Raw genomic sequence first — 26,148 nt, 5'->3', positions numbered from 1 at the left:
AAGCACCCCACTGCTCACCTGCCCATCATGCCTGCGCTTCTTCATGAACTGAGTGATGCACATGCTTCCTGCTGACTTCCTCTTTAGCGAGATGGGTGTCCCCTGGCTGGGCCCTGGGGTGGGGATGCTGCCACTGTCCTCCCTGGTGGCTGAGGGCACCATAGTGACATAACTCCACTGGCACGGCACGGGCAGGTGCTCCTGATCAAAGCTCTTCAGCACCTGTGAGTGGACGTACCAGCACATCCTGAAATCAGGCCTCTTCTCGTACACCGAGTTCTCGGAAATAATACGCTTGAGCCTGGCCTTGGAGGGGACGGCATTGTCCTCGCTGGTGGTGGGGGTCTGCGGGCGGGAAGAGCCAGGGCTCGGAGGACTGGCGGAGCTGCTCTCAAGACTGCTCGTGTCCTTGCCAAGCAGTCCTTGGCGGCAGCATTCCTGGAATTCCCGGATGATCACTTTGCTTCCATTCACATTCCCGTGCAGCAGCGGGAGCAACTGGGCCAAGACTGGCAGGGAGAGGAGAGGACACAAGTGGGTGTCAGACATGGGAAAATAGCAATAAATACTGCACATGGTTCCTGAACCTGTCACCAAGATTGAGGGACACAATCAGTTTCAGATGGCCTTTTAAGGATAGCTTTTAGATATATGAACTTGATCTGGAAGAGATTCTGTGAAGCCCAAATTTCACAAGGCAGATTCATTCAGATAAAACCATCGCGACTGACTTTATGCACCTGTGTTTCCTTAGTAGTGGCCATCATACTCTCATTCTGAGTCACTGGTCCTCCCCAGCTTTGAATAGTGAGGAGGCACAGAAGTTAGGAATGATAGTGACCCTGGACCAAGCACTCTGGGTCTGTGTCCCTGTTGGTAAAATGGGCTAATTAAACTAGCTGCCTTGTACTGCTGTTGTGAATATCAGAGAAGAAACAGATGTGTCCAGTGAGTGCTAGCCTTTGTGATTTGTTGAAATAACTTCTAAATTATTAATTCACTTGCCTAAGAAGTCGCCTGCCTTTGGCCCTGGACAGATCTGGGCCTCGGGTGCAACTGGGAGCCCTACCCCCTTCCACCCCTGCCCCAAGCCAGCACTCACTGTGCTGGTCCCTCTTCTTTTTCTTGGAGGCCTTAGGTGTCTGCTCCTCCTCGGGGAGAACTGTCTCTAGAAGGCATGCCGTGAACTGCTCTAGCACCTTCAGGTCGGCGCTGCCATCCTTGTCTGCCGCCCAGATGCAGCCAATCTTCACGGGCTGGAGCACGCGGAACCGCTTTCCCTTGGCTAAAAGCTCGTCCCATTCCTTGGCCTTCAGCTTCTGGCGGACCTTGTGGTTCTCGGGGTCAGCACACTCCTTGCAGGTGAGAGAACAGGTCGACATTACATGCCCAGTACAGCCACAGAGCTGGGCATCTCCCACACCAGATGATACCACTCTTTAAGGCAGACATGCTTATGGGGACACCAGCCTGCCTCATTGGTTGGAAATGTGTATGAGACACATGCCCTTCAAGTATGACTTTGAGACAAAATCATTTCACAACCGATAGGCCTTTGGAGCCCCAAAAATGGCTTACTCAAAAGTTTAACCATGTGGCAAAATTTAGAAAGTTGTTGCTGCTGTTGTTGGTGGGGTAAACTCAAAGGGAAATGGGGGAACCTTCTGGAAAAATGGAAACTTCTGTATTTTATATCCAGTGGTGGTTCCACAAATATTGTCAATCATTAAAACTCATTAAACGGAATAAATGTATGCTAATTACATTCAGCTAAACAAATATTTAAAAAAGTTCGGTGAGCTGACCAACGAACCACAGTAACTCTCTGACCGGGTTTCTTCTCATGCGCTCCCATCACAGTGAATTTTCTCTCACCTTTGCAAATTCTCCCACCCTTCCAGACTAACTCCAGCTCAGGGTCTAGCATTTCCACAACCAATCACACATTGGGGCTCACCTTCATGGATATGAGAAGTGAGATACATGCGGGACCGGCCATAGATGGACTGCGACCCTTGAGCACTGTCCCCAGGCAGCTACCAAGCTCCAGCCCAACTGGGCTCTTCTCCAAGCCAGTCACCTCCCTGTGCATACGCTCACCTCAGTTACTCCCTCATCCTCAGACAGGTACCCATGAGGTACGAAAAAACCATCATCCTCATCTTCATCTTCTACTTCATCATCATCATCCTCAAAGAAAAAAAAAGTATGTTCACACGTGGAAACAGAATACATGCTTCATTAAAAATTTAAATCTGTATATGTCTAAGGAAGAAAAAAAAAAGCCACAAACTGCTGTTGTTCCTATAGACACCATGAGGATCAACCAAAACCCCATAAACGAGTCCGATTATATTGCAGTGTGTGAGGATGGGGTGTGTGAGGGGGAGAACACAAACAATAAAGTCACCCAATAAGGCAAGAGGCAGTGGTGGGGGCCTGGGTGAACTAGAGAATGGATGTGCCCCATCTAGAAGGGGCAACACTGCTCAGTAACAACCCACTACTGCTTGGTGAGCGGGTTAGCGTTGCCAAATAAGGTAGTCCAAGAGAAGTTGGGAATCCAGATGTAAACTGTTGGCTGACATTTTCAGACAACTCTGCAGGTAACACAGAAACTATGTAAAGGAATCCAGCCTAAGGCTGTTGCGTCCTCTGATGGAAGCTGCAACCATTCTAGGTCTGCACTCACCCCTTCACTGTGAGAGAGAGACTCTCCTGGCTCCTCCTCTTCCCACTCATCATCACTGTCCACCTCATAGTCCAGGAGCTTCTGAGAAAACAAGACATGCAGTGCGTCATTGCCACCTCTCAGGGTTGGGAGGAAAGGGCAGAGCAGAAAATAGAATACATACGGAATTAAAGAGACCAGTGTAAAGGCAAACTGAGAAGAAAACACAGAAAGACAGGTGTGTCTAGACCAGGGGTGGGCAAACTTTTTGACTCCAGGGCCACAGTGGGTTCTTAAACTGGACGGGAGGGACGGAACAAAAGCATGGATGGAGTGTTTGTGTGAACTAATATAAATTCAAAGTAAACATCATTACATAAAAGGGTACGGTCTTTTTTTTTTTTAGTTTTATTCATTTCAAACGGGCCGGATCCGGCCCGCGGGCCATAGTTTGCCCACGGCTGGTCTAGACCATTGGCACTTCTGCTTGCATGCTCACCCTGTCTTGGGCCCAGGGGTCCCTTGGATGGATGACCGTCGTCGTCTTATTCCATGTCCCCCAATATGCTGGTCGGTGATTCTCAGAAAACTGCAGGAGCTTCATCCTGCCAAACTTCTTCCTTTCAGGAATGCCATCTACTTTGCTGCTTTCCACTATCACCACATCACTGAGGAGTAAGACACTGCACTCACTCATATGCCTCCCAGGTGATGCGGTCACCCCATCTTCCCACGGAAGCAGGTCACCAACAGTCTACAAAGGCAGGTAACCATTAAGCAGCAGCAGCACCTACTCCTGAAGAAGGCTAAGGGAACATTTACTCCAGAGACACAAAGCAAGGAGGGAGAAACGAAAGTGCCACCATGTTGCTGCCCCAGGGCATGTCTGTGAGCAGGGCCATGGAGAGTAGTAAGTGAATCAGCAAGAACAGGGAAACACCCCTCCAGGGAGGCCAGTATGCAAACGGATCCCTCCCAGGAGAGACTGGAACACCGGGATAGGCAGTCTGCACTCCAAAAGGACACCCGAGATTTTGGAGGCTCACAGGAAGCCAGGACAGAGATGAGACAAAGCACTGAAACTAGGGTCTGAGACCTGGAAGGGAGACGACTGGCCCAGGCCACAATGGGTCAGCAGTGAACCAGAATCTAGAGCTCAGCCAGCTGTGCTCTGACTTCACCAACGAGCACAGGACGGTTTTCTCAGGCACTAACCTGTTAAAAATGTCCGCATTCCGGTTAGAAACCACGGTGGGTCCAGACCTGAGGGGCCGCCGGCCTTTTAGATCTTTTAGGAAGGAGAAGTCGCCATTCTGTTGCTGCAGGAGCTGGTCTAACTGATCACAGAGGTCTTGGTCAAAGGTGGTCCGACAAAGAGGGGCGAGGACCATGTTCTCTTTAATTTCAAAAGGGGCAAACTTCCCACAGGAGCCGGCCAGCGTCTGAAATGGAAATGAGACGGGATGGCACACCTGGGTGATGGACGCCATCAGCAGAGGCATGGGTGAGCCACAGCACGTTGCATTTCAGATCCATTGAGGTGGGCAAGTCAAAGAAGAGATACTGTGTGATGACATTAACACAGGTTTCTGGAACAGGCAAAATTCCAGGGGCAGAGTAGTGGTGGCCAGGGGCTGGTGGGGGAAGGAGGAGACTGTCTATGAGGGAGCCATCAGGAATAATGGAAACACTGCAGATCTTGATATTGCACTGGTTGTGTGGCTTTATACAATGAGTACTCATTCAACAGTACTCCTGGAAATGGCAAATTTTACTGTAAATTATACTCAATAAATCTTTTCTTTAAAAAAAAAAAAAAAAAAAGATAAGACCTGAGCTCCTAGGTGAGGAAACCAAGACCTGGAGAGTGACCAGCTTACCAAGAGCCACAACCATTATGATACAAGGTGACCATCAACACAGGGCCAATTTCAACACTGAAGGCTGACATGAACCTGAAACACTGGTGTGTGTGTCCTAAGAACCACACACTGTAAATTCTGAGAAGTTTGATTTCCCTGCTCAGGCTCCTTCTGCATCTTTTTTTAAAAAATATATTTTTATTGATTTCAGAGAGGAAGGGAGAGGGCTAGAGAAATAGAAACATCAATGATGAGAGAGAATCATTGATTGGCTATCAATGATGAGAGAGAATCATTGATTGGTTGCCTCCTGCACAACCCACACTGGGGATCGAGCCTACAACCTAGGCATATGTCATGACCGTGAATCGAACCGTGACCTCCTGGTTCATAGGTCAACGTTCAACCACTGAGCCATGCTGGCCGGCTCCTTCAGCATCTTCAATGTCTGTGTCAGTGGAACCCAAAGCTGGCAGCACACGAGGGCATGGGAAGTCAGAAGGACAGCTGACATCTAAGTTCAACATAAGATAGCCAATGTTTCACCTCAGCAAGGAAAGAACAACTGAAGCCAGTGGCCTCATCATGGCTCCACACAGGATCATCTGGGGACTGTCAGAAATCCTGATGCCCACAGCAGGCCCCTGTTCTCTGGGATGGGACCCAAGCCCAGTGTTCTTTAAAGCTCCCTGGTGATGCCAACATGCACCTGAGGACAAGAACCAGCTGACTATTCTCACTAATGAGCAGGTACTAGGAGCACTGGGCATCCATATGGGAAAACCTGCCATGCCCCACACCGCAGGCATAGAGAATTCCAGCTAGGATAAGGAACTAGACATAACAAAACAAACAAACGAACACAAAAAACAACAAAACAAAAACACCCAAGTAAAATAATTAAAACAAAACCTGGAAAAAAAATTCGAATGCATCTACAACCACAGGGTAGCTAAAGCTTTCCAACCAAAAGCCAACTGCCATAAAATAAAAATGTTGACATTAAAACAAAAAATTACAACAAGTTAAAAGGCAAGTTAACAGGTTGAATGTATTTGTGGTGTATATCACCAAGGATAAAAATCCTGGCTATATAAATAACGCCTAAAGATCAACATAAAAAGCCAAACCTATAAAGAAATACAATGGCAAAAAAATTAAAAAAGATGTTCAACTACACTAGCCGTCATGGAAAAATATAAAGTAAAAAAAATATATCAATTTTTTTTACCTATCAGGTTGGTTAAGTTCAAAAAAAGGTCATGTCCTGGCCAGTGTGGCTCAATTGTTTGGGCGCCATTACATTGCCGGTTCAATTGCCGGTCAGAGCACATACCCAGGTTGCGGGTTCGATCACCTGTTGGGTACGTACAGGAGGCAGCCAATCAATGTTTCTCTCTCTGTGTCCCTTCTCCTTTCCTTTGTCTCTCATAGCAATAAAAAGGAAGGCACCTGAGCAGAGACAGGTGAGTGACATTCACAGCACCATTGATGGGGATCAATAGTTGAATAGATCTATATACTGTGATACCATCCACATTATGAAACATTATGTAGCAACAAAAAAAACTGAAGTAGACCCAAATGTGCCGACCTGGCAAAAATCCAAGTTATAGCTATGCAAACAATGCAGTACATCACATATTCAGTGATCCTAATGTATGTGTATACAAATGCACAAATATACAAGGGGATCTAAATGAAGGAAGATCTGGAAGGACACTTGCATCGGGGAAGATGGGTTACTTCTGGAGCATGGAGGGAGAAGAGAAGGGGGGAGGACCTGGGGTCTGCACAAGCAGCTACTTCAGAGGGTGACTGGATGCCAGACTGGAGAAACAGAACTCTGGGCTCTTATCTTTTTTCTTTTTTTAAAAATATTTTATTTTTTTACAGAGAGGAAGGGAGAGGGATAGAGTTAGAAACATCAACGAGAGAGAAAAATCCATCAGCTGCCTCCTGCTCATTCCCTACTGGGGATGTGCCCGCAACCAAGGTACATGCCCTTGACCGGAATCGAACCTGGGACCCTCCAGTCCGCAGGCCGATGCTCTATCTACTGAGCCAAACCAGTCAGGGCTGGGCTCTTGTCTTATGCTTAACCTTGCTTCCCATCTTGTGCATAAAGTCCAGAGGGTAAGGACTAGGTCTTCTCTTAACCTGCCCCATAGAGTGACTCACACAAGATTTTTCATGAAGCGATCCCTAAACATGCGACAGTCTTATTAGCAAATGTGCCACTTTTTGCTTTTTCAAGGACATACGAGAATCTCCAGGCCCTACCAGAAATAGAAGCTCCCTGTGCAAGCGGAGGCCCCTCTGCTCAGAAAACAGCTTTTTATTTTTCCAAAGGAAGAGCCTGACAGAGATGAAAAGCAAGGCTAAATAAAGCTGCTGCTCACCTTGGGGGTCTGTGGAGTCTTTGGTTTCTGGAAGAACCTCGTGATTTCGGCTTTCTCTGCTTTAATGCGCTGCAATATAATAGAAGATGAAGAAATAAAAATGGTGTGTTTTCAAAAACGCAAAGTCCCCTAGAACTAAACCCCAACCTTGTGGGTTTTTTTTAAATCCTCACCAGAGGATATTTTTTTCCATTGCTTTTTAGAGTGTAGAAGGGAGGGGGAGGAGGGGACGAGAGGGAGACAGAGAGGGACACGGAGAGGGAGAAACACTGATGTGAGAGACACATTGATTGGGTGCCTCCTATATGCCCCCCAACTGGAGCCAGATATCTAACCTGCAACCCAGTTATGTGCCCTTGACTAGGAAATGAACCCACAACCCTTTGGTGCTCAGGCCGATGCTCTAACTGCTTAGTTATACCAGCCAGGGCAAACCCTGAACATTTTTAAGTTGAAAGCATTACTTTGATGATAGCTTTCAAAACCCATCAACCCTCAACTGGGTACCAAGCAATCTCAAAGTGTCAGAGGTGCTCTTGTAGACAGAAGGGCCTGGGTGTCCAGCCAGCAGGCATGTTATAGGCCAGCATGACCACAATCAACAGAAACATATGTACACACACATGCCAGTCCCTGTGGGGCCACTGGGCTTCTCATGACCTATGGAACACTGGGCAGCAATAGGCAAAAACCCTGCTTATGAGGATTTCAGGATCCATTTCTCAAAAAGAATAGAACATGGAGGTTCTGGGGGAGGATGCCTACCTTTTCTTCCTCTCTCAGCCGTTTCTCCTCTTCCTTTTTCCTCTTCTCCTCCAGCTTAGCTCTATGGGACATGAAATTCAGTTTTAGCCAACCAGTGCCCCAAGCACACAAACAAAGCCTGCGTTCCTGGACAAGAACCCACAGGTCAGTTAGGGTCTGCACAGTGTCCCTGGAAGACAGAGGTTCCAGGGCAGAGGCTTTTTGTATCCCTTCCTCAGGGAAGATATAGAAAGGGAGGGAAGGGGCAGCAGCCTGGCCCTTGAATGCTCAGGCCGCCCTGGGAGGACACTCACTCCAGGGCCTCCTGCCGCTCCTTACGCCGCTCCTCCTTGAGTCGCTGCTTCTCCGCCTTCTCCTTTTCTTCCTTCTCCCTTTTTTCGCGCCTCTCCTTCTCCTTCAGCTCTTTCTCTTCCTCTCTCCTCCTCCTGGCTTCTTCCTTGGCACGCTTGGCCTCCTCTTTTAGCTTCTCCTTTTCCTCTTTTTCGGCCTGTAACTTCAGCTGCTTGCCCAAACGCTCCTTATCCTACAGTTAAGAGACAAGTGGACAGCTGTGTCCCTGCAGACCTCCCGGGAAGGGTCAGGTCAGCATCATGGGGACTATATGTTCAAACAGAAAGGGAAAGAATGGCCCAGCTGGCGTGGCTTAGTGGTTGAGTGTCGACCTATGAACCAGGAGGTAGCGGTTCGATTCTCTGTCAAGGGCACATGCCCATGTTGTGGGCTTGATCCCCAGTGTGGGATGTGCAGGAGGCAGCCAATCAATGATTCTTATCACTGATGTTTCTTTCTTTCTTTTTTTTTAATCCTCACCTTAGGATATTTTTCTACTGATTTTTAGAGAGTGAAAGAGAGAGGGAACAGAGAGGAATATCGATGTGAGAGAAACACATCGATTGGTTGCCTCCTGCACACTCCCTGACCAGGGCCTGGGCCGAGGAGAAGCCTACAACCGAGATACATGCCCTTGACCAGAATTGAACCCGAGACCCTTCAGTCCGAAGGCCGGTGCTCTATTCAGAGCCAAACCATCTAGGGCCATAATTGATATTTCTATAACTCCCCACCTCTCTTCTGCTCTGAAATCAATAAAGAATTTTAAAAAAGGGGGGGGGGGGGGGATGAAGGAACCAGCTCTAGAAGAAGCTTGATGGTTAACATCCGTACATGGAAGTGATTTTTCCATCACATTTCCTTCTGTTGTGAGAATTAGCTATTGTCACAGGACCTTGTGGGCCATTCAAAATAAGATTCATTTAAAATAGTTTCTTGTCCTAGCCAGTTTGGCTCAGTAAATAAGAGCGTCGGCCTATGGACTGAAGGGTCCTGGGTTCAATTCCCAGTGGAAGGCGTGTCAATCAATGATTTTCTCTCATCATTGATGTTTCTATCTCTCTCTCCCTTTCCCTTCCTCTCTGAAATCAATAAAAATATATTTTAAAAAAATACATACCCTCAAAAATAAAGTATTTTATTTAAATATTTTTATTGATTTCAGAGAGGAAGAGAAAGGGAGAAATAGAAACATCAATGATGAGAGAGAATCTTTGATTGGCTGCCTCTTGCATGCCCCCCAATGGGAATCAAGCCCACAACCCAGGCATGTGCCCTTACGGGAATTGAACCGTGACCTCCTGGTACATATGTCAAGGTTCAACCATTTGGCTACACAGGCCAGGCACAAAAGCATTTTTCTTTCCATACCCCCAAATTCATACCAGATGACAGGGTTTATTTTATTTTCTTTAAAATGGAAGATTGGATGAGGCAAGGATAGGGAACCTAATGGGTAAAGTCTTAAAACAGTTGAGAATAGATGATAATCATAAAAAATAAAAGCAAAGAAAAAAGTATTATTTTTAATCTTTAAAACAATATCTCAGGATCTGAAAAGAAAGGTAGATGTGAAGGACGAGTAATTTGTATTACTAAGGAGAAAGTAGCTAATGTCTTTGATACTTGTTAAAGCAGTAATGCCTTGTTTTAGCACATCAGTCCCTCATTCCAAAGAACTGGCATGCGGCTCGAGGCACTGAGTTATTAAAGAATCTTGAATTCATGACCAGAAGAGCAGTTGGCTTCTAACACAGCACAGGGTAACTTTTAAGGACCATTACATTACCACCAAAGATGGTCTTCCCAAGGTGAGGAGCCTGACAGCTCCTCTGTCAGTCTGGGTGTATGATTATGCCTTGTCTCTAGAGAATATTCTACCTTCTGTCCTGATAACCCTTTGGTTGCTTTAATAAAAGCCACGGGATATCTATATGACTTTCAACAATAAAGTAACAATTAAAAAAAAAGCCACGAAGGCAGTTAGAGATGTTTGAATGTTCAATTCTCACAGAGTATCTGCAGCACCTTCACCTGACACATAGTATACTTAAAAAGGTGCCTGGTCTGGATCTAATAATGAGTCTAGCAGCTCTACTCTGCTCTGTAAGAAGACAGAGGGCTCTGTAAGTCACAGGTCACTCAGATAAATCAGGTCTCTTTAGCCATATTTGAGTCCCATCTCCACTCCCACCCACATGTGGCCTTCTCTGGTATCCCAATGGAGAATGAGATACACTCTAAAGAAGCCATCAAAATTGGACCTACAAAAATCGAACACAGCCATAAGATGGACAGCACACAAAGCACCTGGTGAGCAGACAGCCAAATGTCACTAATCAGTGCCCATTCTGTGAGCTGGCATGGGAGGGAGAAACTCAGTGGCCTCCTCCGTTCTTCATGGCAATAAGAAAGAAGGCCCCTGCACCGATGTGTGTGAAATGTGGAGCGCCCCAGATAACAGAATCCATGACTCAGAAGTGGATCACTAAGTAGTAATCACCCACCAAGTGTAGGGGAAGCAATGGAACCTAAATCTATTTGTAGGAGCTGGGATGCAAGGAAAGGGACTAGGTTCTTGTGAAGACTATTTTAAGTTATAATAGGATACACAATTATTATTATCCTATCTAATAAAAGAGTAATATGCAAATTGACCATCATTCCAACACACAAGATGGCCACCCCTACGTGGACACAAGATGGCTAGCGGAGGAGGGCAGTTGGGGGTACCAGCCCTGCAGGGGAGGGCAGTTGGAGGGAACCAGGCCTGCAGGGGAGGGCAGTTGGAGGGAACCAGGCCTGCAGGGGAGGACAGTTGGGGGCGACCAGGCCTGCAGGGGAGGGCAGTTAGGGGCAACCAGGTTGGCAAGGGAGGGCAGTTAGGGGTGACTGGGCCTGCAGGGGAGGGCCGTTGGGGGCAATTGGGCTGGCAGGGGAGCAGTTAGGTGTCGATCAGGCTAGCAGGGGAGTGGTTAGGGGGTGATCAGGCTGGCAGGCAGAAGCAGTTAGGGGCTATCAGGCAGGCAGGCAGGCAGGCAGGCAGGCAGGCAGGTGAGCAGTTGGGAGCCAGCAGTCCTAGATTGTGAGAGGGATGTCCGACTCCCCATTTAGGCCCGATCCCAGCTGGACATCCTTCGAGGGGTCCCAGATTAGAGAGGGTGCAGGCTGGGCAGAGGGACACCCACCCCCTGTGGACGAATTTCGTGCACCGAGCCTCTAGTAATAATAATAAAACCTTAGAAAAGGCTACATGCAAAGCCTTAAGCATCAGCAAAGCTAAAAATGATTCAGTCTACCAAGCCAATATGTAAAATGAAGCAAGAGTTACAAGGGTCAGGATAAGCCAGGAGAGGTAATAATTGGGCTGATGGAAGGCAAAGGGCTTAGCTTATATTTAATGCAAAAATCACAGCAGGTTAATTTTCTATTTCAGGGAAAAAGTCTTACTCTTTGTAGTCTCATCTTGTTCTTCTCGACAGAACCTTTGACCAATTTCTTAGTTATCTGAAATGAAAGACATTTATCTTTAAATGTGGACTGTTTTGGTCACTTTAACACATTTAACACATTACACAGTTCTTTGGGGAGAGGGAAATAGGGAACAAGTGACCCACACTATTAAGGACTTATTTGCAAAACAAGAAAAATGAAAACATTTCCAGGTGACCAGTTTTCACCATACAGAACCAAAATATCTTAGTGGGGTCATAAACTGCAGTGAAGTACACATATGTGCATCTAGGGATGAGAGGTAAGATGGGAGAGGCAGATGACACAAATGAATGACAGGTTTGCGGGGGGCAGGAGAGGGGGGCAAACACAAGAAAAACAAGGCAAGCTTGAGAATAAAAGCAATGTGGATGACAGGGAGTGGCATGATTTGCAGCTAACTAGAGAGGACATACCCTGTCCAAAGAGGATAGAGCTCTTACAGGTAATTTACGAGAGAGAATTGTCAATTTTATGTAAATTTTGTCTAAAAAGGAACACTACGTGAATCAAATAAAACATGTTTACAGGCTAGATTCCTGTGGGCCACCAATCTGTTCTCTCTGCCTGGTGCAGTTCTGTTTTTAGAATGCAGAGTGAATGCTCAAGAAAAAAGGTCAACTTGCCAGAGGAGGCAATCTGATCAAGAATCCCTATGTTCGCCGAAACCGGTTTGGCTCAGTGGATAGAGCGTCGGCCTGCGGACTGAAGGGTCCTGGGTTCGATTCCGGTCAGGGGCGTGTGCCTGGGTTGTGGGCACATCCCCAGTGGGAGATGTGCGGGGGGCAGCTGGTCGATATTTCTCTCTCATCAATGTTTCTGGCTTTCTGTCTCTCTCCCTTCCACTCTGTGAAAAATCAATAAAATATATCAAAAAAAAAAAAAAGAATCCCTATGTTCTAGTCCAGTGATGGTGAACCTATGACATGTGTGTCAGAGGTGACATGTGAACTCATTTTTTTGGTTGATTTTTCTTTGTTAAATGGCATTTAAATATATAAAATAAATATCAAAAATATAAGTCTTTGTTTTACTATGGTTGCAAATATCAAACAATTTCTATATGTGACATGGCACCAGAGTTAAGTTAGGGTTTTTCAAAATGCTGACACGCTGAGCTCAAAAGGTTCACCATCACTGTTCTAGTTTGACCAATGTGGCTCAGTGGTTGAGCATGGACCTATGAACCAGGAGGTCATGCCTGGGTTGTGGGCTCAATCCCCAGTAGGAGGACTGCAGGAAGCAGCCAATCAATGATTTTCTCTCATCACTGATGTTTATATCTCTCCCTCTCTGAAATCAATAAAAAATATATATTCTAGAGCATAACTTTTTCTATCACCCTGCTTCAAACTGAGAGTGGTGACAAGGACTTCTTAAGACACATGGTTGGATTCATGCACCATGCTGGCCAAATGGTCTCGGATTAAAATATGAACATACCTGGCTGGCATGGCTTAGTGGCTGACCATTGACCCAGGAACCAAGAGGTCGTGTCCCAGTCAGGGCACATGCCTGGGTTGAGGGCTCAATCCTCAGTAGGGGTGCATGCAGGAGGCAACCAACTGACTTTTTTTTTTTTTAATCTCTATCCCTCTCCCTTCCTCTCTCTCTAAAAATCAATAAAAACATATTGTAAAAAAAAAATATACGAACAGTTCAGACTATTGGCCTAAGCTCTCTGCAGAGCAGGGAGTGCTAACAACCAAACCATTAGGTTGAAGAGCAGTGGGGACAGAGTTCAGACTTGGACAGGCAGCCAAAACCTAAGACTGAAGTGGAGCTGGAAAACCAAAGGTCCATTTATCTTAAGATAGCCTGACATATTGACAAAACTATATAACCGTGATTTCTCTATCTAGGGAAGCCTCAGCCTCGACTAAGACCTCTGACAGAATAAAACTTACAGATTAATAGACTAAGAAGGCATCCTTCTTGTCATACCAAGTTCTTTCTGAACTCAGCCTTCCTATAGGAAAAGGCTGAGCTCAAATGCCACAGAGACTATGCCCAGGTGAGCATGTGCCAACTGAAATGCCAGTTACCAAAGCCTACCAAGGGCTTAAGAAAAAGCACCTGCCCCTTTAGAATCCACTTCAGCTGCCAAGTCTGTGGGCTTCACCCCCACAGTAAAGGATTTAACAGCAGAATTTGTAAGTTGCTATATTTCTCTGTCATTGTCCTTTATTTTGTGTTCAAAGATTATAATGGATGTGATTGCCAGACTCACATATGAGTATTTGGGAGTGGTGATGGGTGGTGGAACACACTTAGTCCACAAATGATAATGTTGATACAGTTGTGTTACTGGAATCTTTGCCCATACTTGTGGAATTTCAGCTGCAGAATCTAGTGCCTTTTACATTGCTTTCCCTTTGCTGTGAGTCCAGGAATACTAGAATTAATATGAATATCAGGAGCCACTGTAATGACATGCAACAACCTCAGCAATTATGATTTAATATAAAACCAGTATCTTTACTAGACAACTGGGAGGACCTTATTGGTCTAATATAATTTTATCTTTGTGACACATGGCATAAGTATTTATAGAACTCTCTCTCAAAATCATGGGCCACATGTTTTATCTCTCTGGAACATAACTGCCAAAAATAAAACCCAGGATCTCAGAAGGAGGCTGAAACATACACCAACTACCTCCAGTGAAAGTAGATTTAACCATGCTTGTGAATTAAAATTTCTACATTTTATTCATGAGAATCCTGTTTATTCTGCTCTCCTTATACATAAGAAGATCGAATATCCAAGCTCAGAGCAGATAAGCAGTGAATGAGGTAAAGAGGGCTCAGCAGAATGGCTGAAAATTTAACACAGAAGGCAGAGGGGAAACAACACAACCCAAATTGGTCCAGCCATATTTGAGTGTAAGTGGAGAAAAATTATTCAATGGGAGCCCACAAACCTACTGAACAGCCCCAGGATCCATGCAGAAGGAGGATCATCACAATTACCATTCTGCACAGGCAGAGAATTAGAGACAACAGAAATATCCATCATCGCCAGAACCGGTTTGGCTCAGTGGATAGAGCGTCGGCCCGCGGACTTAAGGGTCCCGGGTTCGATTCTGGTCAAGGGCATGTACCTTGGTTGCAGGCACATCCCCAGTGGGGGGCGTGCAGGAGGCAGCTGATCAATGTTTCTCTCTCATTGATGTTTCTGGCTCTCTATCCCTCTCCCTTCCTGTCTGTAAAAAATCAATAAAATAAAATAAAAGAAAAGAAAAGAAATATCCATCATCAGGCTGACTTTGTAAAGTGCAGTATATCCACACCACAGGCAGTTAAAGAAAGATACCTCTTCCCATCCAAATACAGAAAATGAGACACCCTCCAATGAAAAAGAAACAAATTTACAGTGTACACTCACATAAGAAAACAAAATGATACTGTGAAGATGATAATGGCAACCTGGGGGAGAAGAAGGGGACTGTCATGTTTTAATAATTCTTTTTAAACATGGAGAATTTAATACTTATAAAATTAAAAGTATACGTGAAAAAGTTCCAGTGATCTAGGGCTCATTTGTAGAGACAAGGCAAAGATTCCAGAAACACAACTGTATCAACATTATCATTTGTGGAATAATTAGCACATCTAATTGCAAACAAACTTGGGAAATAGTTCTACCACAAGTGGTAAAAAGCTCTAATCCTATCCTATATAATAAATAGGTAATATCCAAATTGACCCTCACACCCTCCCAAATGGCTGCCTACAACCAGGTCGGCAGGGGGGGTTAGTGTGGGACGACCAAACGACTGAACAGCAGACTGCGTGGGGCAACCAGGGGGAGGGGATTGGCGGCGATTAGGCTGGCAGGGGGGAACAGTGAGGGGTGACTAGGCCGGCGGGGGTTGGGGGGGGCAGTTGGGGGCGTGCAGGCAGGCGAGCGATTAGGAGCCAGAGGTCTAGGATTGTGAGAGGGATGTGAGTGTACACCCGGATTGGAGAGGGTGCAGGCTGGGCTGGGGGGAGCCCCCCGCCCGTGCATGAATTTCATGCACCAGGCCTCTAGTGCTAAATAAAGCTCTTTAAGCTAGTAATAAAAGGTGTTATAAACTACTCTTTTCCAAAGTGAGAGTCTCTAGATCCCTGGGAAGGGACAGCAGGACCTGCGTTTTAACAAGCTCCCCACAAGAAAACAAACAAAAAATAAAACCAAAACAACAACACACAAAATAGGGGACCAGTGAATGCCTAGAGTTCCTAAACAAAGTGGTACCAACTCCAGGACTAACAGAGAGCAGTAAAAACCACACATTACATGGTAATATGAAACAATCTGTAAGCTTCCAGCAAGTGTCTGGCTATACTCTCGAAAGAAGGTGGCAAGGGAAAATAGAAAAACAAAGTGTTCCCCACAGTAACAGGGATCAGGAAAATCTCAAATGCCAAGGCAGGGAAAGCTGTTCAAGTTCTGTACCAATCACAAAAGGCACAAGCAAATCAGGAAATCCAGTCATTTCACTTTCATACCTTTGGTGTCACCCAGTATCAGGGGGCTCTACTTCCACTCTTGTGATGGAATGGCCCAATTTTCTGCCTCAGGCTCTGGGACAGCCTGAGCCCTTACCACTTGCAATGTGTATGACTTGCAAAGCTGTGATAATAATGCCTTCTAGAGCATTTCAAAACCCCAAGCCTCTGCTCAAAGTAAGACTTAGCATCTCTCAGGCCAGAAGGGAATGGCAAGAAATATTCAAAGTGCTGAATACCAAGAACCTACAACCAAGATTACTTTTTTTTTTTATACAACCAAGATTACTTTATCCAGCAAAGCTATCATTCAGAATTGAAGGTCAGATAAAGAGCTTCACAGATAAGGAAAAGCTAAAGGAGTTCATCACCACTAAACCAGTATTTATACGAAATGCTGAAAGGTATCCTTTAAGAAGAAGAAGAAGAAAAAGGTAAAGATACAAATTGTGAACAACAAACATGCATCTATCAACAAGTGAATCTAAGAATCAAGTGAATAAATAATCTGATGTACAGAATGAACTGGTGATTACAATGAATCAGGGACATAGAAAGGGAATGGACTGACTATTCTTGGGGGGGAAATGGAATGGGAGATTCGGGAAGAGACTGGACAAAAATCGTGCACCTATGGATGAGGACAGTGGGTGGGGAGTGAGGGCGGAGGGTGAGGCGGGAACTGGGAGGAGGGGAGTTATTGGGGGGGGGGGGGAAGAGGAACAAATGTAATCTGAACAATAAAGATTTAATAAAAAAAATAAAAATAAAAATAAAATAAAAAAAAAGACTTAGCATCTCAGATGCAGGACTTCCTAAACTGAGCACACCTAGTTCCCATGCTCAGCTGTCTTAGAGCCATTTGGGCCAGTGGACAGAGTAACATTGTTTCATGACAATGACCAACTATGTGACTTCCCAATTCTCAGGTTTGACTATGAGCATGAACTTAATAAAGCTATTAAGAATGGAAAAATGTAATGTCCTGTTCTCCAGGCTAACTGGCTGTGACACATCACATGATAAAGTAGTTCTATAAAGGATTACCATCAGTCTGAAAGGATTTCAACCAACTAGATGGACCCAACAATATGGCTGACAGCAAGAAGGGCTCAAATTCTGATTCTGAGAGTCTGAGTAACAGCTCAGGCCTCTGTGGCTCAGTTGGTTGAGCATCATCCTATGCACTGATATGTAGCCGATTCAACTGTCCTGATCGATTTCTGGTCAGGGCACATACCTAGATTGCAGGTTTAATCCCTGGGTTAGGGCGAGTACGGGAGGCAACCAATCGATGTTTCTCTCTCATAGCGATGTTTCTCCCTCCCTCTCTCCATCTAAAATCAATAGAAATATATATATATATATTTTTTTTTAATATATTTTATTGATTTTTTACAGAGAGGAAGGGAGAGAGATAGAGAGTCAGAAACATCGATGAGAGAGAAACATCGATCAGCTGCCTCCTGCACATCTCCCACTGGGGATGTGCCCGCAACCCAGGTACATGCCCTTAACCGGAATCGAACCTGGGACCCTTCAGTCCGCAAGCCGACGCTCTATCCACTGAGCCAAACCGGTTTCGGCAATAGAAATATATTTTAAAAAAATAAAATAAAAACTAAAAATGCATTATCTACCACACTGAGAAACTTAGATGATATTTTATGAACCCACAGAGGAAGCCATTTTCTCCTATACTTAGGAGATGAAAAACAAGAAATGGAATCATCTAGAAAAATGAGTTCCTTAGAGCAGCGGTTGCCAACCTTTCAGACCTCACGGACCACCAGTTAGCGATGGCCGCCTTAGAGATCAAATTTCAGAAAGTGATCAAGGTTGGTGGCTTAAGAGTCAAATTAAGCAAATAGAGATTAAATAACCCACCCCAGATCCAACTTTATATATTAAAAACAACAATAACAACCTAAGATGAACAAACTAAGGTTCCACAAAACAAAACAAAAAACCCAAAACATCATTAGACACTTTGGGATTCTTAACTGATTTTATCAGTTTTATCTACAAGACCTTAAGGACAGTTGAAAACAGTGACATTTGCCATTGTGCTGATCAGACACCAGTAACAAAGTCAGCCTTCTGTGATCCTTAAAAATCCTTTTGTTTATGCTGCTTTGAGTGAGGTTTTTAAGATGGGTGGCCATGCCCTAGCTGGTTTGGCTCAGTGGATAGAGCATCAGCCCACGGACTGAAGGGTCACGGGCTAGATTCCAGTCAAGGGCATGTACCTCGGTTGTAGGCTGGATCCTGGGCCCTGGTCAGGGTGAGAGCAGAGCCAACTAATCGATGTGTCTCTCTCACATCAATGTTTCTCTGTCTCTCCCTCACTCTCTCTAAAAATCAACATAAAAACATCCACAGGTAAGAATTAACAACAAAAGAGATTGGTGGCCATGCTGACTAGAGTCAACTCTATAGAATTCCCCATAATAGTCTTCTTGCTTTTTTGGGGTCTCTTCACCAACACTGACTGACTCTTTACCACCCCTACAAGTCTGTGTTCTAACAGGAAGAAGGAGTGGAGGGAGCTGAGAAGTTACAGTTGCCTACTTACTGCCATCATTTCCTAAAATGACTAAATTGACCAGACTACTAACTAGGTGTGAACAACGAAAGCTACCAAAATGGCCTCAACACACTGGTGATTAACCCAGCCACCAACACAACCCAATGTACAGTACTCATCACTGAATACCTCTAATGGTATTTGATATTGAAAAGGATCAAAATTCTGCACCAGAAGTTACAAGACCTAGTTAGTGGCCCCATTCACTCAGCCTCTAACCACCACGTAGGGGCATCGTGTCCGAGGATGAAAAGGGGCTGGATTAGAAACACCATCAGCACTAGCATGCTGGAATTTGGGGAGATACTCACCCTGCGGACAGGTGTGAGGGTGGGGAAGGTACTGGGACTGTGGTGCTGATTTTCGGAAGCACACCGCCCTTCAGGTGAGCTGGTAGGAGAGGAAGAACTCAGGGAGGAATGGCTGAGAACAGAGTCTTCTCCGTGGCTAGACTCTAGCACTTCCCTCCGGGAGGGCGTGTCCCGGTCCAGAGGGATGGTTGGAGACTTGGCTCCAGGTTTTATACCCAGGATATCCTGCAAGAGCACCACGGGCACCTTCCCTTTGAACAAGATGCCTCCAGCTTCGCTCCAACTGTCCTGGTCCTTCTCTGAGCACGTTCTCGGACCATCTGTCAACTTGGGGCAGCTCTGAGATGCTTCCTGTGCGTCTCCTCTCCTCTCTGTGCCCCCTGAGCCAGCACCCTCCTCCTCTGTTTTGCATGGAATGTCTATAAGGGTCTCTTCAGAAAATGTTAGCTCGTCCTTCTGACTAGCCTTTGGCAGCCCCCCCTCATCTCCAGCTTCTTCTCTGACCCTATTTACAGCCTCCTCCAAGGAGGGACAGGCTGCAGAATTTAGTTTATTGTAGGCTGAAATGTCGTCTGGTTGGTCACTTGAGTCCTCTGTCAAATCAATGATGACTGTGGTCTCGCCAATACTGGTTTTGACTCTACTTTTTAAAAAGTTATCTAAGGGACCCTTCCCATTGACAAGTTTTGGTCTAAAATCTATGTCAGAACTCATATGAAAATTGTTCTCCAAGTTGTCCAAAGAGGTTTCCACATCGGGGACTTGACTTTGTGCAGGAGCACTGGGAGAACTTCCTGTGCTGTCTGCTCCGTCCTCGGTTTTCTCCTTTGGGGCAAGATTCAGGCGCTTGAAGGGCAGACGAGCTGAAATAAAAGACAGAAGGAGACCATCCATACAGCGAAAGTGTGCAGAGTGACAACTGATCAATACTTGAACATTCCATATGCTCAAAATGACCCAACCTTGCGGGGCCTGGTATGTGTGTGTGTGTGTGTGTGTGTGTGTGTGTCTTTTCATAATTTAACAGTCCATAAAGCAATTATGCCCGTGGGTCCTATGGTTTGCCCCTAATCTTTTAACCTCAGGAGACTATTACCCTAAACACAATTCCTACCACCACCAAACTTGCTATCAGTTGTCAGAGGAGAAAGCAAATTGTTACAGGAGGAAACTATATACCAAATTTTAAAAACCAGAAACCATGGCTTTTAATACAATCCAGCCATTAATTTGGCCTTCCCTGGGTTGGGAATTCGCTCCCTGCCCCCAGGAGGCAACCAATCGAAGTGTCTCTTTCACATCAATATTCTCTCTCATTCAGTGTAAATGCACTCCTTTTTTTACACAAAAGGATTTGGGGACATTTATCTTCCTGTACAACAATGGTTCAACTGGGGCAGCTCTGCCCTCTAGGGCAGCGGTCGCCAACCAGTGGTCCGAGGGTCACTGGTGGTCCATGAGGTCCAAAAGGTTGGCGACCGCTGCTCTAGGGAACATCTAGCAATGTCTGGTTGTCACGACTTGGGGGAAGAGATCAGGGATGCTGCTAAACTCTACAATATTCAGGACAGTCCCCCACCCCTGAAAAATTACAAAATGTCAATGGGGGGAAGTAAAGAAAGGCTGCTGTAAAGGCAGTGACCTCTGATTTGTTCCTGGGAACCTAGGGAAACAGGTATAATAAAATGCATCCCCAGGCTTCCAAATGTAAAGTGCAACTGTTTTTCTCCCGGCCAGCAACTGTGATACTACTGCTACAGAGGACCTCTGCTCAAGGGGAATGAAGAACTATAACTGGGGAGACAATGAACGATATAAATTAGGAACAAATATTAACCCATTCCCAGAAAGTTACCTTGTATTAACTTCTTGACTGGAAAAGCTGGTCTGTCTTTGCAATCCATTACTGTGAATAAAAGTGTCAAAGGATACGTTATTAAATGCTGGAAATAATGAAAGTAAACACATAAGTAGCACCTACTATGTACAAAGTGGTTACCCAGTGGGAGTGACTTTGCCACCCTCACCCTGAGGAGCTGGTAATGTCTAGGGACACTTTTGGTTGCCATGACTTGGGGGAAGGTTGCCACTCGCATCTAGTGGGTAGAAGAGAGGGATACTGCTGAATGTCCTACAATACACAGTATGGCCCACCATGACTAATTATATGGCCCAAAATGTTAATAAGTTAAGAAATCCTGCCTGTACACTGTCACACCTTCTTGGTTTATTTTCCTTGTGGCATTAATCGCTCTGAAATTTACACTGTTTAACATGTCTCCTCCTACAGAATGCCAGCTCTGGGATGGCAGGGAGACTTGTTCTACACTGTACCTGGAGCGCCTAACTCAAGGTCTGGCACACAGGGGGAAACCAATGAACAGAGTAACTGCAACAATGAAGAGGAGAAGTAGAAGAAGAGATAAAACACTGTATCACCCAAGTAACCATTAATAGGAACTCAAAACATCCACCTTCAATCCAACCAGTTCTATAAAATTAGAATAAGGTTTATTTTCTTTTAAAATAAGAGTTTATGGCCCTCGCTGGTTTGGCTCAGTGGATAGAGCGTCAGCCTTGCAGACTGAAATGTCCGGGGTTCGATTCCGGTCAAGGGCACATGTTTGGGTTGCCTGCTCAGTCTCAGTCCTCAATAGGGAGCAAGCAGGAGGCAGCTGATCAATGATTATTTCTCATCACTGGTGTTTCTCTCTCCTCCCTTCTCTCTGAAATCAATAAAAATATATTTAAAAAAATAAATAGAGTTTATGAAGGTAATACAACTTAAAGCATTTTGAGCTGGCCAGGCAGGAGCTGAAGCACTGTCAAAAAATAATAAAGGAAGCTCTGGCCAGTGTGGCTCAGTTGGTTGGAGTGTCATCCTGTACACGGAAAGATGGTGGGTTTCATTCCCAATCAGGCACATATACAGGTTGCAGGTTCGAGCCCCAATTGGAGTGTGTGCGGGAGGCAACAGATTAATGTTTCTCTTTTACATCGATGTTTATCTCTCTCTCTCTATCCCTCCCTCTCTCTAAAACCAATAATAATAATGAAAAGTTTACCTGCATCCCCCCCAAAAAATCAAGAAAAGCATCTAATAATATTAAAAATGGTGCAAAAAATGACCATAAGTATATTTAAATATAAATTTAGAAACTCATACCTGCCAGGAGGTCTGGTTTGGAAAAATCTAGATTATTTTGGGCAATCTATGTACGTTTTGTAAAAGATACATACAAGTGAATACTTTTTAAAAGCAACCACAGCTTTCTGAAAAACTCAGCTGTCCATAGATGAAATTTGCCCTCCCTCCTGCCAAGCTTGAAATATAAGGTACCCAGAAGACTCATACTTCCTTTCTACCCATTTCAAGACAATACCATTCTCCAGTTTTCTGTTACCAAAAACATGGATTCGCACTCCCCCACACCAAGTGAAGAATACGTCGCCTTTAGCCACTTAAATTTATTTTTAGGACAATCACAAGGATTTATTGGTGTGGTCCTGAGTCACTAGCTTTGATGCAAGTGGAACAGAAGTGATGTGGGTCCAGAAACAAGCTCAGGTCAACCTAAAAAGCGACCCCACCCAGGAATCCAGACTGTTCAAAGGCTAACACACTTAAGTATAAACTCACCACTGCTCTTTATTCTGATATAACCCTTCTAATTCTACTTGGTGTTAAAATATCCTTTCCTTCTATAATAGTATGGTCATAGCAGGTGATGTTCTTTTTGCTTTTTAATTAAACAACCTTACTGAGTCAAATGATTGTCAAGGACACTCAGTTCCCCCAACTTAATTATATGAATTTTACTGTGTGAAATCCCCAAATCTGGAAACAATTAGAGCATTGGTTCTGCCCCCCCTCCCCCCGCAATGCTTGGATACATTTGGTTGTCACAACTGGGGAGGAGGGGTCGCTATTGGCATGTAATGGGTGGAGGCCAGGGATGCCGCTTGACACCCTCAAGGGCATAGCAGGGCCCCAAATGTCAATAGTGCTGAGGTTGAGAAACCCTGAATTAGTCTAGTTGATGTCCCTAACAATTCTTAATTCAGCCAACCAACACATATCGGGCACCTACTATGTGCCAAGCATTATGCCAAGAGTTGGGGATAAAATAGGAGTCAAGCTGGCGAGAGGGCAAGCTAGTCTTCTTTGGTTCACCACCCTGTTTCCGGGGCCTGCCAGGTACTAGAAACCCCCATCCCAAGACACTGGGTGGAGCAAGACAGGTCTTCACCTTGTATATCCAGCAGGATGAGAAGGCGGGAGTCCCAGCTCCTGACAATCCCCACCATCCAGGCCCCTTCCCTAGACCTGCCCTGATCATCAGAAGCAACTGTTACGGTCTCCGAGCCCATGTGACCCCGGGCCTCAGTTTCCCCACCCGGCCAGAGGGTGGCTGCAGGGTCCAACTTGCTCAGGGCACACAAACGCCACCTGTAGAGCTGGCTCTTTCGCCTCCCTGGGTCTCAGTTTCCCCTCCTGGCCACAACGACCCGTCACCGCAGAGGGCCCCGGAGGGGTGAACTTAACGCAAAAACACGGGGGTAAACGGTCGCTGCCGCAACAATAACCTCAAGGAGAGCGCCCTTTGGATGGCAAGGCCCTTCCTCGGGATTGTAACGACCCCACTGGCCGAACATCAGGCTCAAAGAAGCGGCCTGGGGCCGGGAGGCCCGTCTGTCCCCAACCACTGAATCGGCCCAAAAGGGCCGCTCGCCGCGCCCCCCACTACCCCGCCGCGCGGGCCCAAACCGACCTGCGGCCGCTCCCCTGGCGCCCGGAGCCCCGCACTCCGGCTCCTCCAACATCGTCCCGGCAGCGGCTCGAGGTCCCCTCGGGCGACGGAGGCGCGGGCTACGCTCCGGCGGCGGCTCCTGGTCGCCCTCCCGCCCGCGCCGCTGCTGCCGCGGCCGCCGCGCTCGTATTTGGCGGGAACCGCGGCGACCCCCGCAGCCCGCGCGCCGATTGGACAAGATGGCGTCACGTGAGGTCCCGCCTCGGGAAATGAGGAGCGCAGGAAGTATCCTCGCGAGATCCGTGGCTTCTATTCCTCCCATAGCTCCCCTACTGATATTCCCGCGGAGAAGCGGGCTTTCTCTGGGCGGCCCGTGGGAAGAAGGTGTTCTGCGATTGGGGGTGGGAGGTGTCAAGCCAAGAGATCGACACTGTGATTGGCTAAGTGCGTGGGACTGGCCCATAGGAAGGGGGAGGTCCAAGGCTTTTACGTCATGACGAAACGTTTTACGTAGGGTGCAGGTGACAACCTGAAACTGCAATTTTAGGTGAAGATTGAAGTTTTGAGTTTATTCTATTTGGACATCGGCTGAATATAGCAACAGCAATAAAGTCTGCAAATTACTGCCCCCCCCCCCGGTGGTTCAATTCCCAGTCAGGGCACATGCCGGGGTTGCGGACTCGATCCCCAGTAGGGGGCATGCAGGAGGCAGCCTATCCCATCCATTTTTCTATCTCTATCCCTCTCACTTCCTCTCTAAAAACCAATAAAAACATTTTTAAAAGATTATAAATTACTTTTTATATGAACTAAAATAAAATCTGGGCAGCATTTGATATGCACTAAACATATTCAGAGGGAATGAATGAAATAGATGTTTCTGGTTTAATCCTCAGGGTTTTTGCGCACGCTGTTTCTTGCCTAGAAAACTCTTCCCGCAGCTCTTTTCCTGGCTAATTTCCACCCAACTTTCAGATCTTAGACTGGCACCCCAACAAGAAGTGCCTACAACTTTTTTTTTTTTTTAATATGGAACGCTTCAAGAATTTGCGTGTCATCCTTGCGCAGGGGCCATGCTAATCTCTGTATCGTTCCAATTTTAGTATATGTGCTGCCGAAGCAAGAACAACTTTTTTTAAAAGCAATTATAGCTTATTATATTCTGGCAGTATGCAATGATTTAGACCAGTAGGTCACTGTTGAGGCTGCCCATCATAATCACCTGGGTGTTCTTTCAAACCATTCATAATAACCCCTTCAGGATCTTCAGGAGGGAGGTTGGAGCTTGCACACTCTGAAACAATCCTCTAATCTAGTCCAGTACCTTCTGTTTAGGCATTTGGAAACTTCCAGTAACCTTTTGCTGCAGAAAATTACCCAAATCTGTCAGAGATTTCAGCACTGGAGCTGCAAGCACTTTAGCTCTAGTCACTTTCTTGTTCCTCTTTTTGGATTCATTTACTCATTCTGACTCATTATTAATTTCCAACTTATTCAATACATTTTCTGTTTTAAATTTAAATATTTTTGTTAATCCTCACCCGAAGATTGACAAAAATATTTTCCATTGATTTTTAGAGAGAGTAGAAGGGAGAGGGAGAGACAGAGAGAGAAACATGGATGTGAGAGAGACACATCAGTTGGTTACCTTACACACGCACCCAACAGGGGCTGGGGATCCAGCCTGCAACCGAGGTACCTGCCCTTGACAGGAATGGAACCCAGGACCCTTCAGTCAGCAGGCAGGTGCTCCAATTACTGAGCCAAACTGGCTAGGGCTCAATACATTTTCATCAATAAGAACTGATTTTAAGTCATTATCAATATGCCCTGGACAGTGTGTCCAGTGGTTAGAGCATCCACCCATGCATGGAAGGGTCACGGGTAGGATACTGGGTCAAGGGCATGTACCTGGGTTGGGCATTCACTCCCTGCCCCCAGGAGGTAACCAATCGAAGTGTCTCTTTCACATCAATATTCTCTCTCTTTCTCTCACCCTCCCTCCCTTGCACTCTCTCTCTCTGTGAAAAGCAATGAAAAAGAAATATCCTCAGGTGAGGTTTTTAAAAAAAAGTCACTATCAATAAGCATGTTGAATCCAGGAAGGCTTCCTGGAAGAGGCGATATTCCAAGCAAATTCCTCTTTTATACACAAAACAATGGGGGGACATATTAGGGAAGAATATGAAAGATAGGAACTTTAGCAAAGGCCCACAGGCAACAGGTATCCTGGACTACAGAAGAGGAAGAGAGCCCCCGAAATCAGAGGGTGGAGGGGGCCAAATTATGCAAGCTTTGTAGGCTATAGCAGGAAGTTGGGAGTGTATTCTGAGGGCAGGTGAGCTTTAAACCGGGAACCCGTGATCTGAATCCTGTTACAAAAGCATCTTTCTGGCCTCCTGATAGGGGATAAATTGGAGGGGAGAACCCGCAGGTGGGCACAACAGAGCGGAAGTTGGTGAGATGGTTTGGTCAGGGCGG

At 45.8% G+C, this 26,148-nt stretch overlaps 1 protein-coding gene and 1 non-coding gene across 3 annotated transcripts in view; both read right to left on the bottom strand.

Annotated features, from left to right (window-relative positions):
• CHAF1A (chromatin assembly factor 1 subunit A) overlaps nucleotides 1-23,868 on the bottom strand; it is a 34,342-nt gene extending 10,474 nt beyond the window's left edge. Inside the window, exons 1-13 of one of the 2 annotated variants that reach the window (XM_070415843.1) lie at nucleotides 23,689-23,868; nucleotides 20,772-20,822; nucleotides 18,917-19,779; nucleotides 11,481-11,537; nucleotides 7,994-8,223; nucleotides 7,701-7,761; nucleotides 6,936-7,004; nucleotides 3,887-4,113; nucleotides 3,171-3,339; nucleotides 2,693-2,773; nucleotides 2,101-2,190; nucleotides 1,103-1,355; nucleotides 19-509 (exon numbers count right to left, since the gene is read on the bottom strand). In XM_070415843.1, coding sequence (XP_070271944.1) covers nucleotides 19-509; nucleotides 1,103-1,355; nucleotides 2,101-2,190; nucleotides 2,693-2,773; nucleotides 3,171-3,339; nucleotides 3,887-4,113; nucleotides 6,936-7,004; nucleotides 7,701-7,761; nucleotides 7,994-8,223; nucleotides 11,481-11,537; nucleotides 18,917-19,779; nucleotides 20,772-20,822; nucleotides 23,689-23,740 — 2,694 coding nt within the window. In that variant the 5' untranslated portion in view covers nucleotides 23,741-23,868. The remainder of the gene's footprint in view (nucleotides 1-18; nucleotides 510-1,102; nucleotides 1,356-2,100; nucleotides 2,191-2,692; nucleotides 2,774-3,170; nucleotides 3,340-3,886; nucleotides 4,114-6,935; nucleotides 7,005-7,700; nucleotides 7,762-7,993; nucleotides 8,224-11,480; nucleotides 11,538-18,916; nucleotides 19,780-20,771; nucleotides 20,823-23,688) is intronic. The other variant, XM_070415841.1, reaches the window with a different exon arrangement.
• Nucleotides 23,869-24,690: 822 nt separating this feature from the next.
• On the bottom strand, nucleotides 24,691-24,794 carry LOC139011823 (U6 spliceosomal RNA). The gene has a single exon (XR_011471656.1). It is a non-coding gene; the product is annotated as a U6 spliceosomal RNA (small nuclear RNA).
• Between the last annotated feature and the right edge of the window lie 1,354 nt (nucleotides 24,795-26,148).

Source organism: Myotis yumanensis, unplaced genomic scaffold (assembly GCF_028538775.1).
Source record: "Myotis yumanensis isolate MYYU_CA2020_CCGP unplaced genomic scaffold, mMyoYum1.0.hap1 SCAF_5, whole genome shotgun sequence".
In the NCBI taxonomy this organism is placed as follows: domain Eukaryota; kingdom Metazoa; phylum Chordata; class Mammalia; order Chiroptera; family Vespertilionidae; genus Myotis; species Myotis yumanensis.
Note: the sequence above shows the minus strand (reverse complement) of the source record. Positions and strands in the feature narration are given on the sequence as shown.